At 62.9% G+C, this 15,624-nt stretch overlaps 10 protein-coding genes across 10 annotated transcripts; 6 read left to right on the plus strand and 4 right to left on the minus strand.

The window, feature by feature from the left end:
* Positions 1 to 24: 24 nt before the first annotated feature.
* Positions 25 to 762, minus strand: OSTLU_43255 (predicted protein; the record flags this gene model as incomplete). Its single annotated transcript, XM_001421486.1, has 1 exon — positions 25 to 762. The coding sequence occupies one exon, from the start codon at positions 760 to 762 to the stop codon at positions 25 to 27; it is 738 nt and encodes a 245-aa protein (XP_001421523.1).
* A 648-nt stretch (positions 763 to 1,410) lies between these two features.
* OSTLU_93744 (predicted protein) lies at positions 1,411 to 2,709 on the plus strand (the record flags this gene model as incomplete). The annotated part of the gene is made up of 1 exon (XM_001421312.1): positions 1,411 to 2,709. A coding segment is annotated over one exon (1,299 nt), but the record flags the coding sequence as incomplete, so codon positions are not given.
* Positions 2,710 to 2,753: 44 nt separating this feature from the next.
* On the minus strand, positions 2,754 to 3,362 carry OSTLU_27647 (predicted protein; the record flags this gene model as incomplete). The annotated part of the gene is made up of 1 exon (XM_001421487.1): positions 2,754 to 3,362. The coding sequence occupies one exon, from the start codon at positions 3,360 to 3,362 to the stop codon at positions 2,754 to 2,756; it is 609 nt and encodes a 202-aa protein (XP_001421524.1).
* Positions 3,363 to 3,605: 243 nt separating this feature from the next.
* OSTLU_89208 (predicted protein) lies at positions 3,606 to 4,961 on the minus strand (the record flags this gene model as incomplete). Its single annotated transcript, XM_001421488.1, has 1 exon — positions 3,606 to 4,961. The coding sequence occupies one exon, from the start codon at positions 4,959 to 4,961 to the stop codon at positions 3,606 to 3,608; it is 1,356 nt and encodes a 451-aa protein (XP_001421525.1).
* Positions 4,962 to 5,719: 758 nt separating this feature from the next.
* Positions 5,720 to 7,134, plus strand: psaD (psaD, PSI-D, subunit II, photosystem I protein). Its single transcript, XM_001421313.1, has 3 exons — positions 5,720 to 5,986; positions 6,316 to 6,375; positions 6,533 to 7,134. The coding sequence occupies exons 1-3, from the start codon at positions 5,759 to 5,761 to the stop codon at positions 6,821 to 6,823; spliced, it is 579 nt and encodes a 192-aa protein (XP_001421350.1). The 5' UTR covers positions 5,720 to 5,758; the 3' UTR covers positions 6,824 to 7,134.
* Positions 7,135 to 7,579: 445 nt separating this feature from the next.
* OSTLU_47501 (predicted protein) lies at positions 7,580 to 8,956 on the plus strand. Its single transcript, XM_001421314.1, has one exon. It carries the CDS (start codon positions 7,640 to 7,642, stop codon positions 8,720 to 8,722), a length of 1,083 nt encoding a protein of 360 aa, XP_001421351.1. The 5' UTR covers positions 7,580 to 7,639; the 3' UTR covers positions 8,723 to 8,956.
* A 168-nt stretch (positions 8,957 to 9,124) lies between these two features.
* On the plus strand, positions 9,125 to 11,516 carry OSTLU_18213 (predicted protein; the record flags this gene model as incomplete). The annotated part of the gene is made up of 2 exons (XM_001421315.1): positions 9,125 to 11,014; positions 11,136 to 11,516. 2 exons carry the CDS (start codon positions 9,125 to 9,127, stop codon positions 11,514 to 11,516), a joined length of 2,271 nt encoding a protein of 756 aa, XP_001421352.1.
* Positions 11,517 to 11,584: 68 nt separating this feature from the next.
* Positions 11,585 to 12,856, minus strand: OSTLU_93746 (predicted protein; the record flags this gene model as incomplete). The annotated part of the gene is made up of 1 exon (XM_001421489.1): positions 11,585 to 12,856. The coding sequence occupies one exon, from the start codon at positions 12,854 to 12,856 to the stop codon at positions 11,585 to 11,587; it is 1,272 nt and encodes a 423-aa protein (XP_001421526.1).
* Positions 12,857 to 13,650: 794 nt separating this feature from the next.
* Positions 13,651 to 14,316, plus strand: OSTLU_7208 (predicted protein; the record flags this gene model as incomplete). The annotated part of the gene is made up of 2 exons (XM_001421316.1): positions 13,651 to 14,127; positions 14,209 to 14,316. Coding segments are annotated over 2 exons (585 nt in total), but the record flags the coding sequence as incomplete, so codon positions are not given.
* Positions 14,317 to 15,078: 762 nt separating this feature from the next.
* On the plus strand, positions 15,079 to 15,450 carry OSTLU_8734 (predicted protein; the record flags this gene model as incomplete). The annotated part of the gene is made up of 1 exon (XM_001421317.1): positions 15,079 to 15,450. A coding segment is annotated over one exon (372 nt), but the record flags the coding sequence as incomplete, so codon positions are not given.
* Between the last annotated feature and the right edge of the window lie 174 nt (positions 15,451 to 15,624).

Below are 15,624 nucleotides of genomic sequence, written 5' to 3' on the forward strand. Positions count from 1 at the left end.
TAAATAAACTCCTAACCACACTACTCAGTTCTTCTTCTGGCCACGCCTCAGCTTCATCAGCACGACCGGCGCGGAGACTTTAACGCGAATATCCAACTGATCGAGATCGTGCCCTCCCTCGACTAACCCCCACTCCTCGATCTGCGCCTCCTCCTCGACGCGCGCCGCCGCGATGGCTTCATCCACCGTCAGCCCTCCTCGAAGCGTCTTCAAACTTATCAACAACGACTTCGTCGCCGCGCTCAGCGCGAACGCGCACGTCAGCTCCCACGGGCACATCGCGTGCAACCGCCGCCGCAGCACCTCCACCGTCTTCTCGCTCGTTCCCGGTCCAAAGATCGAATCCGACGTCTCCACCGGTCCGAACTCTCGCTCCGCCCACGCCACGATCGGATCGTGCGCCTTCGCCTGCCTCGCCGCCGTCGCCTCGTCCGGGCTTCGCACCCGCGTCGCGTCCGTGCCAAAGTATTTCAGCAGCGTCTCCACGTGCACCCGTCGCGTCTCCGCGTCTCCCATGTGATCGATCGCCGTCGCGCTCAGCGACGTCAGCGGCATCGTAAACGGCGCGATGCGTTCGCCCTGCGCGTCCCACTCCGCCGCGACCGCGCGCGCCAATCCCTCCGTCGCGAACGCGTACTCGTTTCGCTTCGGCGTTCGCAGCGCGCGCGCGTCGAGCTCGACGCGCCACGTCCCGTCGCGCGCGTCGCGTTCGCGCGCGTCGACGCGCTCGTAAAACCTCGGCGCCGTGCCGTCGGCGCCCATCGTCATCGCGACGCGCTCGGACGACGCCTCGCCGCGCGTGCGCCCGACGCGCTTCGCCGCCTCGGCGCGCGCGCGCAGCGACGCGCTGCGCGCGTCGCTCGCGTCGACGGGCGCTCGCGACGACGCCGCGCGTCTCAGCGCCGCTCGGACGCGATCGAGCGCGCGACGCGCGCGCATGGCGTCGCGATGTGCCGTCGCGATGCGCGCCGGCGCGCGCGGGCGTCACTCATTCGCGACATGTCGAGCGACGACGCGTTCGAGGACGCGTTGGACGACGCGCGCGACGACGCAGACGACGCCTCGAGCGACGACGCGCGATCGGACGCGTTCGAGGACGCGCTCGGCGCGCACGCGGCGCGATTTCCGTTGCACCGCGCGGCGTTCGAGAACGACGTCGACGCGGTGCGAGCGCTGCTGGCGCGCGACGACGTCGACGCGAACGCGCGCGACGACGCCGGGCACTGCGCGTTGCACGTCGCGGCGCTGAGGCGCGCGGTGGGGGCGACGCGGGCGCTGGCGGCGAGCGCGCGGGTGGCGACGGAGGCGCGAGACGCGAGGGGCTGGACGGCGACGCGGTTGGCGACGGATCGAAGGGCGCGCGCGTGCGTCAGAGCGCTCGTGGAGGCGAACAGAGCGAGAGAAAAGAGGTTGGCGCGAGAGATTCGACCGGAGATGGCGCGGGCGGTGGAGGGCGTGGGGGATTTTGAGACGCGCGCGGCGTGGCGGTTCGGTTCGCGAGTGTTGGCGCCTTTGATTAAGATGGTGGCGCCCAGAGACGCGTACGCGGTGACGTGCGTGGGGAAAAAGCTGAGAATCGACGGCGAGTTGAGAGGGATCGATTCCGAGGCGTTGGTGCGGTCGATGATGCCGAAATGGCGACGAGGGAAGTTTAGCTTGATTTACGACGGCGACGCGGGCGAACGCGCGGCGCTTTGGTTCGTCGATCACGAATCGCGAGAGGTGGTGAACGCGATGGAAAAACCCACGAGACGGGACGGCGATGATGCCGACGCGGCGTCGACGAGCGATGCGCCGCCGCTCACGGAGGAGGAGATGATTGACGCGATCACGGACGCGTTGCTCGCCGAGGGTGCGGCGAAGAAGAAGGTGCGAACGGAGGGTTTCAAATTCGCACCGGTGAAAGGATGGATCGCGGGAAAAGCCAGCGCGTGGATTGGAGGACGCAAGGCGGAAATTTGGGAGGCGACAGCGAAGCTGGCGCGCGAGACTGTGGCGCCGGGAGGGGGATTTAAACTCGACGGTTCGTTTGAGGAGTACGTGGAGAGCGCGAACGACGCGCGAGAAAACGTCGTCACGCGCGCACCTTTGGGCGAGTCTTCGAAAGATAAATCCGGGTTAAACATCGATGATAGTAAGGACATGCCACAGCGTCTTCGTAAGATGTCGGCGCGATGTTGGCTCGTGCGCGACTTCCCTTTAAAGGCGAGTCAGGCGTCGCAGATTTTGGACGTCTTGGAGCGTGCGAATAAAAACGCCGCGCACGTGAACCGCGTGGTGAAGTATTGGTGCTCAAACCACGAAAACATGTTTCCGGTGAAGATCCAAGTCCCGCTTATGCTCACGATTTACGCCCAAGTGCAATTTAAAGATTTCAAAGCGCTCGACAAGCGCGCTCGGGAAGCCAAGTTGCGAGACGGCTTCTTCGAAATTCCGTCGGATTATCGCGTGAAATCTGTGGATGAGATGCTCGCTGAAGTGGAAGAGCGCGCAAATCGTGACATGGAACGCATCGAGGCGCTGGATGAGTCGCTGGACGTCGATAACGAGACGGAAGAAATTCGACAGTTGCGCGTCGAACTAGAACGCCTGGCGAAAAACACGTCGGGCGAAGACGAAGGCGACGATGAATACGAGTTTGACGACGACGACGACGACGAAGACGAAGACGACGAAAACTTAGATGCCGATAGAATGAATGTACGCTAGAACTGTATAATTACACCTTACAACACGAGACGCATCACATCACGCTACCCGTTCGCGGCTTTGACGAGTTTCGCCTCGCCGTACGATCCGTCAAAGTATCTCTCCAACAGAATGGCCGCGCTCGCCGAATCCAGCGCCCCGTTCTCGTTCGACCCCCCACTCGTCGCGATGCGTTCCGACGCTTCCTTACTCGTCCTAGACTCGTCGTACGTGTACACCACCAAAGCCTTCGTCTCGGCGTTCGTCGAACGCGCGCACGCGTCCGCCACCTCTCCCGCGAATCGAGCGCACACCGCGTGCATTTGCACCGCCCCTCTCCCGCGTCCGCGACGATCTTTCGCCGCCCTCCCCGGTGGCACCGGAATTCCAACCACGATTCTATCGCAGCATTCCTCCAGCGCGACGTCTAAGATGGCTCTGACCGTGCTCGTCGTCGTCGCCGTCCCGCTGTGCGTCAGCGTTCGCAGCGGCCGCGGCGCCGCGCCACCGTTCGACACCGCCAGACCGACCCTGCGCGCGCCGTAATCCACCCCGAGCGCGATGACATCACCGCGCGCGCGTCTCGCCGCGCGTAACTCATCCTCGAGCGACGACGACGACGTTTGCGCGTCCGTGAAGGGCGCGCGGCGTTGAGAAAACCACGACGGGGACATCGCGCGCGCGACGCCTCTGTCGACGCCGTGGCGACGCGCGCGCGACGAGGACGACGGTACGAGCGCGCGCGAGCCGTTCGCCGCGCGAAACATGGTTCGCGCGGTGATGCGCGGCGCGCGGGCGAGTGGCGCGTCGAGCGGCGGCGGCGAGAGGAATCGAGTGGAAGCGTACGCTCGCGACGAACGACCGCGGTGAATGAGGTGTGCTATTGAAATGAATAGAATCTAATGGCGCGGCGACGCTCACGCGCTGGAGGCGAAGAGTTGCGAAAACACGCGCTCTGCCCACGCCGGAATTTCCACGTCGTTTGCCTGCGTAAAGTTCACGAGCGGTTCCTGGACGTGATAACGAATCTTTCGACCCTTGCTCGCCTTGCGATCGACGTTTTTGCGACGTTTGATTTGTTTGGAGACGACGGAAGGTCCACCGGCGACGCCGGCGTCGTTGCCGCTCTCGAGGAACTCTTTGAGGAGTTGCTCGTAAAAGTCGACGTCGTCGTAAAGCTCCGACTCGCGAGCCTCACCTTCGTCCAAGCCATCGACGTTGACGGTTTCGGCTTTGTTCTCGTCGTCATCGTCGGCTTCTTCGCTCCGCACGGCGGCGCGTCGCTCACCGACGCGAATCGGCGCGCTGCGCTTCGGCGGCTGCGACTTTTCAATCAAACGCGCGGGCGCGCGCATGGTGGACGATACTTGCTGAGAGATGGACTGGTTGAACGCCTTCAGACCGCCGCCCGCGCCTCCGCCGACCGCTTTACCCACGGAGACGGCGGATTTTCTGTACCATCGATCGCACGTCGAGTCGCGGTAGTTTGCGAACGCTCTGTATCCGGCGTCGTGCTTCGTCCACGCGTCGTCCAAGTCGTCGTCCACACCAATCACCGTAGCGTCCGCGCCGAGATTTGAGGTCGAGGCTATGTCGGCTATGTTCGCCATCAACGCAGTTTGAAGCGCAGAGAGCGTTCGCATGGTCTTCCGTGCGACTTTGGATAACGTCTCGAACGATTCGCGCGTCTCGGGCGACGCGCGTTTCAGTCCTCGGCACGCCAACGCCGTCGGTAACTTGGCGGCTCCGGTCATGACTTTCTGCAAACGAATTCTCGCGTGTAGCGCACGCTCCCAAACCGTTCGTTGCGCGCGAACCGCCTTACCTTTCGAGACGTGCTGCGCCTTGGTGTCGACGAGCTTCTTCGTTTGTTCCTCCTCCTCGCGAAACGCTTGAAGCTCTCGAGCGAGATCTGCGTCGCCTTCCGTGGCGGCGCCCAACAAATCTCTCGCCCGCGCGCCCTGCGCGTCGAACTCATCGCTCTGATCCTCGTCGTCCTCGTCCTCGTCGTCCTCGTCGCCGCCGTTCCTTCGTCCGGATCCCGTCGCCGCGGCGTCTTCGTCGTACCCTTCGTACGCGTCGTCGTCCTCATCCGCGTACGGATCCTCATCGCTCGCGTCCCCATCCTCCTCCGCACTTTCCTCGTCGTCGTCCCCGTCGTCCCCGTCGTCGTCGTCGCTCTCGTCCTCATCCGTCTCGCGCGCCGCCTCCGGTTCGTCCCGCGCGAAGTCCCGCCTCGACGCGCTTCGTCCCGCGTACTCCTCCCCCTCCATCTCGATCGGTCCTCGCATCCGCAACCGTCCGTCGTTCCCCCCCCCCGCGCGCACCGCGCGCTTTCCTCGCTCCCTCCCTCGCCTCGCCGCGCGTCCGCTCTCGCGATCGTCGCTCGAATCGTCGCCGAACCCGTCGCCCGCGTCGCGTCCCGCGTCGTCGTCCCACCCATCCTCGCTCCCGCTCTCGTCCTCGTCCAGCGCGCCCTCGATCGCGCGCAGCGCCTCGAACGCGCGTTTGCGCGCCTCTACCCCGCCCTCTGGCTCGAGCGCGCGCGCGCGCGCGTCGTCGTCGTCGTCGTCGCGCGTCGTCGCGCCGCCGCCGGCGTCCCCACCGCGCGTCGTCGCGCCGCGCGCGATCGCGTCCAGCCGCGCCATCGCGTCCGCGCGCGAGGGCGTGGACGAGGGCGACGCTTTCGCGCGTCTCCGCGGCGTCGCGCCCATGCCGGGCGTCGCGACGGCGCGTGACGCGCGATGGGGACGACGCCGACGGCGGACGCGCGTCGTGTATAAAAACCCGTCTCGCACTGCGCACCATACGTGATATCAACAAAACCCGTCTCGCACTGCGCACCATACGACGCGAGCAGTGATATGAAAACCCGTCTCGCACTGCGCACCATACGACGCGCGCAGTGATATCAACAAAACCCATCTCGCACTGCGCACCATACGACGCTACCGCGGCGTATCTCGCGCGCCGCGCGTATCGCGAGCGATCGCGCGCGGCCGACGCGGGCGCGGCACACGCGCGCGCCCGACGCCCGCGCCCCCGAACTTCGCGGACGCGACACACGACGATGTTTGCCATCTCCAGCTCCGCGCTGACGCCGCGCGCGACGGTCGCGAACGCGACGCGCACGCGACGATCGACGACCGCGCGACGATCGACGGCGATCCGCGCCGAGGCGGAGGGCGCGAAGGCGGCGCCGGCGGCGCCGAAGGCGTGGACGGCGCCGAAGTTGAACCCGAACACGCCGTCGCCGATTTTCGGTGGTTCCACCGGCGGTCTGTTGAGAAAGGCGCAGGTGCGCGAGCGACGAGGGAGCGGCGAACGCGCGCGACGATCGAGGCGCGGGCGGGATACGCGACGAACCTAGGGGTGATGATTGGGGCGATTGGGGCGCCGGCGAACGGAGGGGGGGGGGCGAACGATGCGCGAACGATGCGTCGAGTTTCTTTGCGGCGCGGGCGCGCGGGCGATCGGGGGGGGGTCGAACGCGCGCGACGACGCGCGCGCAATCGCGCGATCGGGCGCGGTGGGATGGGAACGTTTGGCGCGAGGCGCGCGGGGGGGATTTCAAAGACGACGACGACGCGAGACTGACGGATGCGATGATGCGTTTGACGCGTGTAGGTTGAGGAGTTCTACGTGCTGACGTGGGAAGCGAAGAAGGAAGCCATCTTCGAGATGCCGGTGCGTGGACGAGGCGAGCGCGAAGGCGCGCGCGCGCGAAGATATCGCGCGCTTTGAAACGACGCGACGACGAAGAGGCAAAGATTGGGGATGCGCGACGCGATCGTGGACGCGAAACAGCGACTGACGTGATGAAACGTGTATTTTGCATCCGCAGACCGGTGGTGCCGCGATCATGCGCAAGGGCCCGAACCTGTTGAAGCTCGCGCGCAAGGAGCAATGCCTCGCGCTTTTGAACAACTTCCGCGCGAAGATGAAGCTCGACGGCTGCATCTACCGCGTGTTCCCGTCCGGTGAGGTGCAATACTTGCACCCGAAGGATGGTGTGTACCCGGAGAAGGTGAACAAGGGTCGCGTCGGTGCCAACCAGAACATGCGATCGATCGGCAAGAACACCAACCCGGCGTCGATCAAGTTCCAAGGCAAGCTCGGCCCGTTCGAAGTTTAGACAGACGGCTCGCGCTCGCCGCGCACCGAGGGTTCGGTCGTCGTCGTCGAGTCGCCGCTCGAGTCAGATGTCCGTCGATGTGTTTCACTCTTCGCGATGCGAAGTCAACGCGAGATGGCGCTCGTTTGAATTATTAGAATTCTTCGACGTCCCTCGCGCTTTGCGTCGCGTCGAGCGCGCTTCGACGTTCGCGGCGTCTGATTTCTTCGCGCGGCGTCGCTCGACGCTTCGATCTCACCCTCTGCGCGCGATCGTGATGTAAATCACGCCTCCTAGCCAAACTAATTGCAGTAACACACAGATTTTCACTGTTCATCCGCGCGCGCGCGTTCGCCCGCCCGCGCGCGATCGCCGGTCGCCGGTCGAGATCTTCGCCGCGATGACGCTGGCTGCGCGCCGTGGAATGACGCACATCGTATTTTAGAGCCATTATATATGCAAGATACGTTTTTAGGGTTTACCTATAATTTCGCGCGATCGGATCTTATCTGAGAAAATCTATACTGTTTGCGCATACGACGCGGACGCCCTCGGGACGACCCGCATCGGATAAGCGCCGACGATCGTCACAGCACGCCTCGCGTTCGCCGCTCCGTCCGCTCGCGACGCCGTGACGAAAGCAGACGCACGTAACACTTTGCGCACGCACCACCGCACGCCTCGACGAGCGACATGCACGCGTTCACCATGCGCGCGAGCGCGATGAAGACGCCGGTGGCGAAGATGACGTCGAGATCGCGATCGGCGACGCGACGCCAAGGCGCCGTGGTCGTCCGCGCGGCCGCGGCGACGGACGCGGAGACTGGGATCAAGAAGATGCGCGAGGGTATCAAGGAGGCGGCGAACGAAAACTTGTTGACGCCGCGATTTTACACGACGGATTTCGACGAGATGGAGCGCCTGTTCAGCACGGAGATCAACCCGAACTTGGACGAGACGGAGATTAACGCCATCTTGAACGAGTTCCGCGAGGATTTCAACCAGAAGCACTTCGTGCGCAACGATGAGTTCAAGGCGGCGGCGGATCAGATCAAGGGTGAGCCGCGCAGAATTTTCATCGAGTTTTTGGAGCGCTCGTGCACGGCGGAGTTTAGCGGGTTTTTGTTGTACAAGGAACTCGGCCGCAGATTGAAGAAGACGGCCCCGGCGGTGGCGGAGATCTTCACGTTGATGTCCCGCGACGAGGCGCGTCACGCTGGGTTCTTGAACAAGGCGATGAGCGATTTCAACTTGGCGCTCGACCTCGGGTTTTTGACCAAGAACCGCCAATACACGTTTTTCCAGCCGAAGTTCATCATGTACGCCACGTACTTGAGCGAAAAGATTGGCTACTGGCGTTACATCTCCATCTACCGCCACTTGCAAGCGAATCCGGACGAGCAATTGTACCCGTTGTTCAAGTACTTTGAGAACTGGTGCCAAGACGAAAACCGTCACGGCGACTTCTTCTCGGCGATTTTGAAGGCGCGCCCGGAGTTGATCAACACCACCGAAGCGAAGCTCTGGTCTCGATTCTTCTGCTTGTCCGTGTACGTCACCATGTACTTGAACGATCACGGCCGCAGTGAGTTCTACGAATCGCTCGGTTTGGACACGACGCAATTCAACATGCACGTCATTCACCAAACCAACAAGACGACGGCGACGATTTTCCCGCAAGTCATCGACACCTACAACCCGGAGTTCAAGGCGCGTCTCGACAAGCTCGTCGGCGTGAACACCCAACTCCAAGCCATCGGTAAGGGTGAAGGTTCGGAAATCATGAAGAACTTGCAAAAGGCGCCGCTCATCGCCACCTTCGCGGGTGAGTTGATCGGTTTGTTGGCCATGGCTCCGGTCGACGCCGGTTCCATCGACTTGACCGGCGTTCCGGAATCCGACCCGTCCTTCATGTACTAAGCGACAGTCACAGACGGCGACGAGGAGGACACACCAGCAACCATTTTAGCGCAACACACATCCACAAAAACGTGATTTTATCGTCACATCTTTTCAAGATTCTTAAAGTCTTCGGCGCCGTTCGCGCCGCCGGCGAACGATATCGCGAAACGAGCCAACACGCTTGGTATTTCCACTTTATTGTATTGGCGCGTAGTCTCGCTTTATAATATTACACAAGATTCGAAATGTTTATCCTCCTCGCGCACTCGATCGCGTCGCGCGTTCGATTCCGCGCGTTCGACGTCCGCGCGTTCGACGTCTGCGCGCCGCGCCTCCCCGTCTCGTCCTCATTCCACCGCGCGTCCGCGCATCCGCGCGTCTGCGCGCCGCCCGCGTCCGCGCGCGCTCAACGAACGTACCATGCGTCGTTTCATGCGCGACGCCTCGCGCTTAGAGCGCGACGCCAAGGCTGAGCACGATTTTTATCATTCATTAATCAGTCAGTTGCAGACGGAATTGGAAGACGCGAAACACTCGAGCGAATTACTGCGCGCCGAGCTCGATCGCGCGCGCGAGGGACGGTCGCGAGACGTCGCATCTTCGTCCGCGACGACGCCGAGCGGCGACGCGACGAACGCGAGGGAGACGACGACGGTGGGGGTGGAAAGGGAGACGCGAGGGGAGGACGAGGCGACGCGAGACGCGAAAGCGGAGGAGACGGAGCGGGAATTGATCGCGTTGCGCGCGAAAGTCGCAGCGTTGAGCGCGCAAAGCGAAAAAAGTGAGAGTGATGCGAATGATGACGCGGAACGCGCGCGGATGGTGGAGGAGTTGGATGAGATGCGAGAACACATGCGAACGGCGACGGCGAGCGCGCATCGAGCGAACGCCGAGGTGAACGCGGTGGCGCATCAAAATCGGACGTTGATGGAAAAAGAACGACGACGCGCGAACGCGGCAGAGGCGAGAATAAAAGAACTCATGGATCTCATGGAACAGCAGGTAAATGGTGAGGACGCGGCGATGCGTAAGCGCGCGGAGGCGTTAGAGGAAGCGTTGACAACGTCGACGAGCGAAGTCGAGACGCTTCGCTCGGAGAACGAGGAACTAGAGGTGCGGTTGCGAGCCGTGATCGAGCGCTTGGATGCGATTGAGTCATCCGTGGATGTGAGTGAGTCATCCGCGCTCGCGGTGGTGGTGGAGGAGAAGGAACGCGCGATGATGGGTCGGGCGTACGCCGACGAAGCGGCGACTTCGCTTCGACGCTCGGCGCTCGAGGCGCGAGCGGCGGCGAACGCGTTTCGCGCTCGCCTGTACCCCGACGGTGATCCTGAAAGTGACGATGCGCGAATGTTGGTGATCGTACACGCCGTGCTCGAGGGACATCCGTTTGACGACGCGAGTCGCGACGTCACAAACGCCGTTCGAGCACGTCTGCGATCGCACGGGGAAGAACGACTGGTGATTCTCGTGAGCGAAAATCTGTGCGATTTGATTCCAGACGACGCCGTGAACGCGCCGATGAGCTTAGGCGCCAAAATCTCTCTGCGAGACGTCGAAAATACGACGAACCGACGACCCGCGACGTTGCGCATAACGTATGCGTTCGACGTGCGCGATTCGCAAACAGGCGATGTCGTCAAGGGCGACGAGCGAATGATCACCATTCCCGTCGGCGCCGCCGGGACTCCGCACGCGTTCGCCATGCAAAGCGTATGGCTCGAAGCCGCGTGCACCGGCATAGAAGACGCTCTCAAAGCGTCTTATTCGCGATTGAGAGACGCCGAAAGCACGGCGAGCGCTGCCAAAGTACGCGCCATCGCGTTGCAAGGCGAAGCCGCGCGAATGCGTCACCATGGAGGCAGTTCGGCTCGAGCACAAGCTCTCGAGCGACGAGAACTCGAGATTGAAAGGCGCGAGGCCCAACTCAACGCCGAGGTCGTGGAAATCGAAGGCATGGTTGCGCGCGCGCGGGAAGAAGCCGAAGCCATGCGCCGCGAGGCGAACCGCATCGTCGCCGACGCCTCGGCGAGTCTCCGCGTCAAGGATGACGAAATCGAACGCCTGCGCGCGCTACAATCGTCCGTCACTCGCGCGCAAAACCGGTCGAAATCTTGGCGTCGAGAGACCGCCGCCGCGCGTTTAACCGCCGCCGCCGACGACGACGCTTCCAACGCTCGAAGACTCGCCGCCGCCGGCAACCATCGCGCCGCGGCGTCCTCTTTAGAAAACGCCGAGCGTCGTCTCGCGAGAATCACCGCCGCGTGCGTCGCCAAATCTACCGCTCGAGCGTTGGCGCCCGTAGACAACGTAAACTTGATGTAAATCGACGTCCGCGCCTCGCCGCGCGTCACACCTCGCCGCGCCGCGCGGCATGGACAAGTACTACCCCGACCCAGACGCGCCGCTCCGACCGCCGCCGCCGTCGCAGCCGACGCAGCCGCACGCCGGCGCCACCGTCGCGCACGGTGATCCCGCTCGAACGACCGTCGTCGTCTTACCGAGCGCGTACGCGCCGCAGACGCCGCAGCCGTCGGTGCCGAGTCAACAGATACCGACGGGTTTGCCGGTCGGTCAGGCGCGGCCGGCGTACTTGGGAGCGACGCGAGGGCACGAGCGACAAATCGTGAGCTGCGAGCGATGCGGACACAGCGGTCCCGCGGACGTGGTCAAGGTCAGAGGGGCGGCGAGCTGCTTCGCGGCCATCGTGACGTTTGGGATATCCGCGTGCCTTTGCGGAGACGCGTTCTCGGATACGTATCACCACTGCGCGAATTGCTCGGCGGTGTTAGCGTTCGCGAAATTAGCGTAGACGATGCGATGCGTGGATGACGCGCGCGCGCGATGTAAATAATGTTCGATTCCTGTGTCGCCGCGGGACTAAAATCCAAAGAAGGAGCCGAGCGTCGACGGGGGCGCGTTTTTCGCCTTGAGCGCCTCGTGCTCGAGCGCGAGCTCGCGAAGTTTGGTCTCGAGCGCGGTCTTCGCGGCGGTTTCCGTCTCCACGACGGATTCGAGGTCCTTGATCTTCTTCTTGAACGCGGCGGACGAGCCGGTGCCGAGTAGAGCGCCGAATAATCCCCCAGAGTCCTCGGCTTCGAGCTCGGCGAGCGCGGTCGAGAGCGACTCCACTTCTTTCTTCAGCTTCTCGTTTTGCGAGCGAAGTGTCGTCATCGATGCGTCTGTGGAGGCGGCGTGCTTCGCTTGAAGCGTCGTGTTTTGCGCCGTGACCTCCTCGATGAGTTTTTGATATTCGCTCTCGTTCTTCTCGTACGATTCCAACGCGGCTTTCAGCTCGGATTCCAAATCGCGCACGCGGGATTCCAAATTCTTTGCTCGAGTCTCGCTCTCGAGCGTCGAAGCCTCGGTCGATTTCGCCAACGCAGTCTTCACGCGCTCGAGCTCGCTCGTGAGCGCGGCGACGCGCGCCGTCGATTCTCGCTCAGCCTTGGCCGAAGCCGCGAGCGCAGCGACGGTTTTCTCGAGTTCTCCTTCCAAACGCGCAATCGTCGTCACACGCGCTTCGTTTTCGGCGCTTACGCGCGCCATCTCGTCACGCAGCTCTTTATGGCTCTGCTCCAGTTCGTGCTCGCGCTCGTCAAAGCTCGTGTTTAACGCTTTCTCTTTCATCAGCACAGCAGCATTTTGCTCTCTCGCCGCAGCGGACATTTCCTTGGTCGCGATGTCGAGCGCGGCGGTGACTTCAGCGACGCGCACTTCGAGCTCCTTGATTCGTATCTTCGCTGTGCGCTCTGACGTCTTTGCATCGGTGAGTTCTTGCACCAAGTTGTGCTGAATCGTCGTCTGCTGTGCGATTTGCGACGATAAGGTGTTGCTCTGCGACGAGCGATGGGCGTCGAAATCCGCGCGCGCCTTGCTGAGCTGTGTCTTGAGCTCGTCAATCTCTGAAACGTGCGCAGCGACTTTGGCATCGAAATCGCGCTTAGCATCGCTCACCGCACGTTCGATCTGCGTCACGCGATCTATTTCGCTCGAGTTTGCCGCTTCCGCAAGTCGATGAGATTCCTCGCGCGCGACGCGCAACGCCTCGACGGCTTCATCGCGCGCCTTTCTCGCAGCGTCCAACTCTTCGCGCAAACGTAACGCGCTCTCTCGCGTATCCGCAAGATCTCTTTCGTACCGCGCCGTCATCGTCTGTCGAGATCGCACCAAGGCATCGTCGTTCCCCGCCGACGGACGCGGCTTCAACGGCGACGTCGACGCCGACGTTCCCGCCTCGCTCTCTTTACTCGCCCTCTCCAGCTTCTCCCTCAAATCATCCAACCGCTCGTTCAAATCCGTCGTCTCCTTTTTCAATCGCTCCGTCTTCGCCCTGTGCGTCGCCCGCTCCTCCTCCGCCCGTCGTCCGAACGCCTTCGTCGGCGACGGCGACGCCGACCCTCGCGCCGACCGCGTCCCCAACGGTTCATACATCGCCCTTCGCGTCCGCTCGTGCGATCGTCCCGCGTCCCGCCGCCGCGTCAACTCTTCGCTAAGCAACCGTCGGCTCGCCATCACCTTGGCCCGCAGCGCCTCCGCGCGTCGCAACGCTTCGAGTCGTTCGTGCTCGAGCCACATCATCGAGTTTTGCGCAACATTCGTCGTTCGCGCGGCTCCGTGCGGCGCCGATTCGAGCGCCATCGCGTCGCGCGCGCGCGCGCGCTTCGCGACTGTGTCGCGTGAAGCGCACGCGGCGTTCGAGGTGCGCTCGAGCGCTCGGCGCGAGCGAACGCGGGCGAATGTGACGCCGTCGGAATTAAGTTCCCCCGTCGGTTGGGAAACAAATCGACGTTTTGGGATCGAGCCGACAAAAATAGCAACGCGCCACTCGGCGACGCGCGCGCGGGCGATCGACGACGCGAAGAGCGCGAGAAACGATGAGAAACGCGGCGACGGATTTAAACGCGTCGCGGGCGAAGGCGACGACGCAACCGCGACGCGTGCGAACGCGGTTTCGACAAAAGTACGACGCCGGGGAGATACCGGCGCGCGTGGCGCACGGAACCGGCGCGAACGCGATCGCGTGGCGCGTCGATCCGAGCGCGCTCGACGCGAGCGCGTACTTGCCGTTGTTTATCGATGGGTTAAAGGAGACGAAGCATCCGTATCGCTTGCTCGCGGTGCGAGGCGGGATCGAGTTGACGCGCGCGTGCGGCGAACGCGCGTTGCTCGACGCCTTGCCACGGTCAGTCTTGCCGATGAAAGAAGCGCTCGGAACGGGCGACATGGCCGTGACCGCCGTCGCGCTCGAGCTCTTGCGAGAGTTCGTCAAGGTATCGCCGTCGATCGGTGAGGCTTTGGTACCGTATTACAGAAATCTGCTCCCGGCGTTGAACGCGTTGAAAGACGTCTCCGACGTCTACGTCTCTCTCGTCAACTTAACCGACTGTCGCTCCTGGCGCGAGCCTCACCGTCGTTCCCGCGTCACCGACGACGCCTCGGACGTCGCCGACGACGTCGACCGCTTTCCCTCGCGCGAAATCGTCGGCTGCGGCCGCTCCAAGCGCAACATCGGCTCTCTCGTTCGCGCCACTCTTCGCGCGCTCGAGCGTCGCGGCGGCGCCGACGCTCTGGTGAACATCAAGTACCAAATTCCCACGTATCAGAGCTGCGTTCGCTGCGAGTGAGCGTCGACCGGGCGTCGCTCGACGCGCGCGGTCCGCCGTCGCGCGCTTACAAAATGCAAGACTGTATACAACACGGCCAATCATCCGAACCTTTAAGCCCCCTTTAACGAGAATCGCGACGATATCGACACTTCGCGCCTCGCGCTTCGCGCCTCACGCGCGCGCGCGCGTCGATCGGTGACGATGCACCTCTCTCGCCCGCTCTTCGCGTCTCACGGCGCGCGCGTCGCTCGACGCGCTGAAAATCGCGGGAATGCGATCGCCGGACGCGCGCGCCCCGTCAGCACGCCGGCGGCGAACGAAACCGCGCGCGCGCGACGCGCGGCGGTCACGCGCGCGCTCAGGGACGCGGAGACGAACGCGGGAGTGCGCGATCGACGACCGGGGCTGGTGGTGATCGAAGAAGACGGAAGGATGCGCGAACGCGTGGAGGACGCGGCGAGGCGGTTGGCGCGGGAGGCGAACGCGGTGGACGAGCACGTGCTGAACGAGGAACTCGCGGAGCGGAGAATCGCGTGTGCGGTGGAGCAGGATGACTTTGAGTCGGCGCAAAATTTAGTGGAGGAAAGGAAGCGGAAGGAACAGGAGCTGTCGCCGTCGACGGCGTTAGCGGTGGCGCTGGCGAGACGACTGCGGGAGCCGAACGCGGAGGACACGGAGGTGATTTGCGCAGACGTCGTGCAGTTGGGTGATCGAAGGCTTGTGCCGGCGCTTTTGCGCGCGCTTTGCGTGGTGAGTGATGAACACGAGAGCGCGGCGCAAGCGATTGAACACGCGCTTTGGATGTTGTGGCAAAAGTCTGGTAATAGTCATTACGACGCGAGGTTATTAGACGGCATTCGAGCGATGAGCATCGTGCCCGACGGGTTGCCCATGGCGCGGGATATCTTTTCAGAGATCATGGAAGCGAAGCCTGACTTCGCGGAGGCGCATAATAAACGCGCGACGGCGTTGTACTTGATGCAGCTGTACGACTTGAGCATTAAAGATTGCGACAACGTACTCAAGCTCAACCCCCAACACTTTGGCGCGCACTCGGGGAAAGGGTTGTGCTATCTCGCCTTACATCAATATCAAAATGCCCTCGACAGTTTCGAGGCGGCGTTGAGAATCAACCCGAGGATGGTGCACGTTCGCCGGTATCGCGAATCACTCAAAACCATGATTGATCGGGTTGAGAGTAAGCGTTTACAAGGCGGCGACTCCCCGTAGGGTGCGACCGAAATTGATTCTTTCATTCCGATATTCTTCTTCCGAGCATGACACGACGATACGACGACACAATAATGTACG

This window comes from Ostreococcus lucimarinus, chromosome 14 (genome assembly GCF_000092065.1).
Source record: "Ostreococcus lucimarinus CCE9901 chromosome 14, complete sequence".
Taxonomy (NCBI): Eukaryota; Viridiplantae; Chlorophyta; class Mamiellophyceae; order Mamiellales; family Bathycoccaceae; genus Ostreococcus; species Ostreococcus sp. 'lucimarinus'.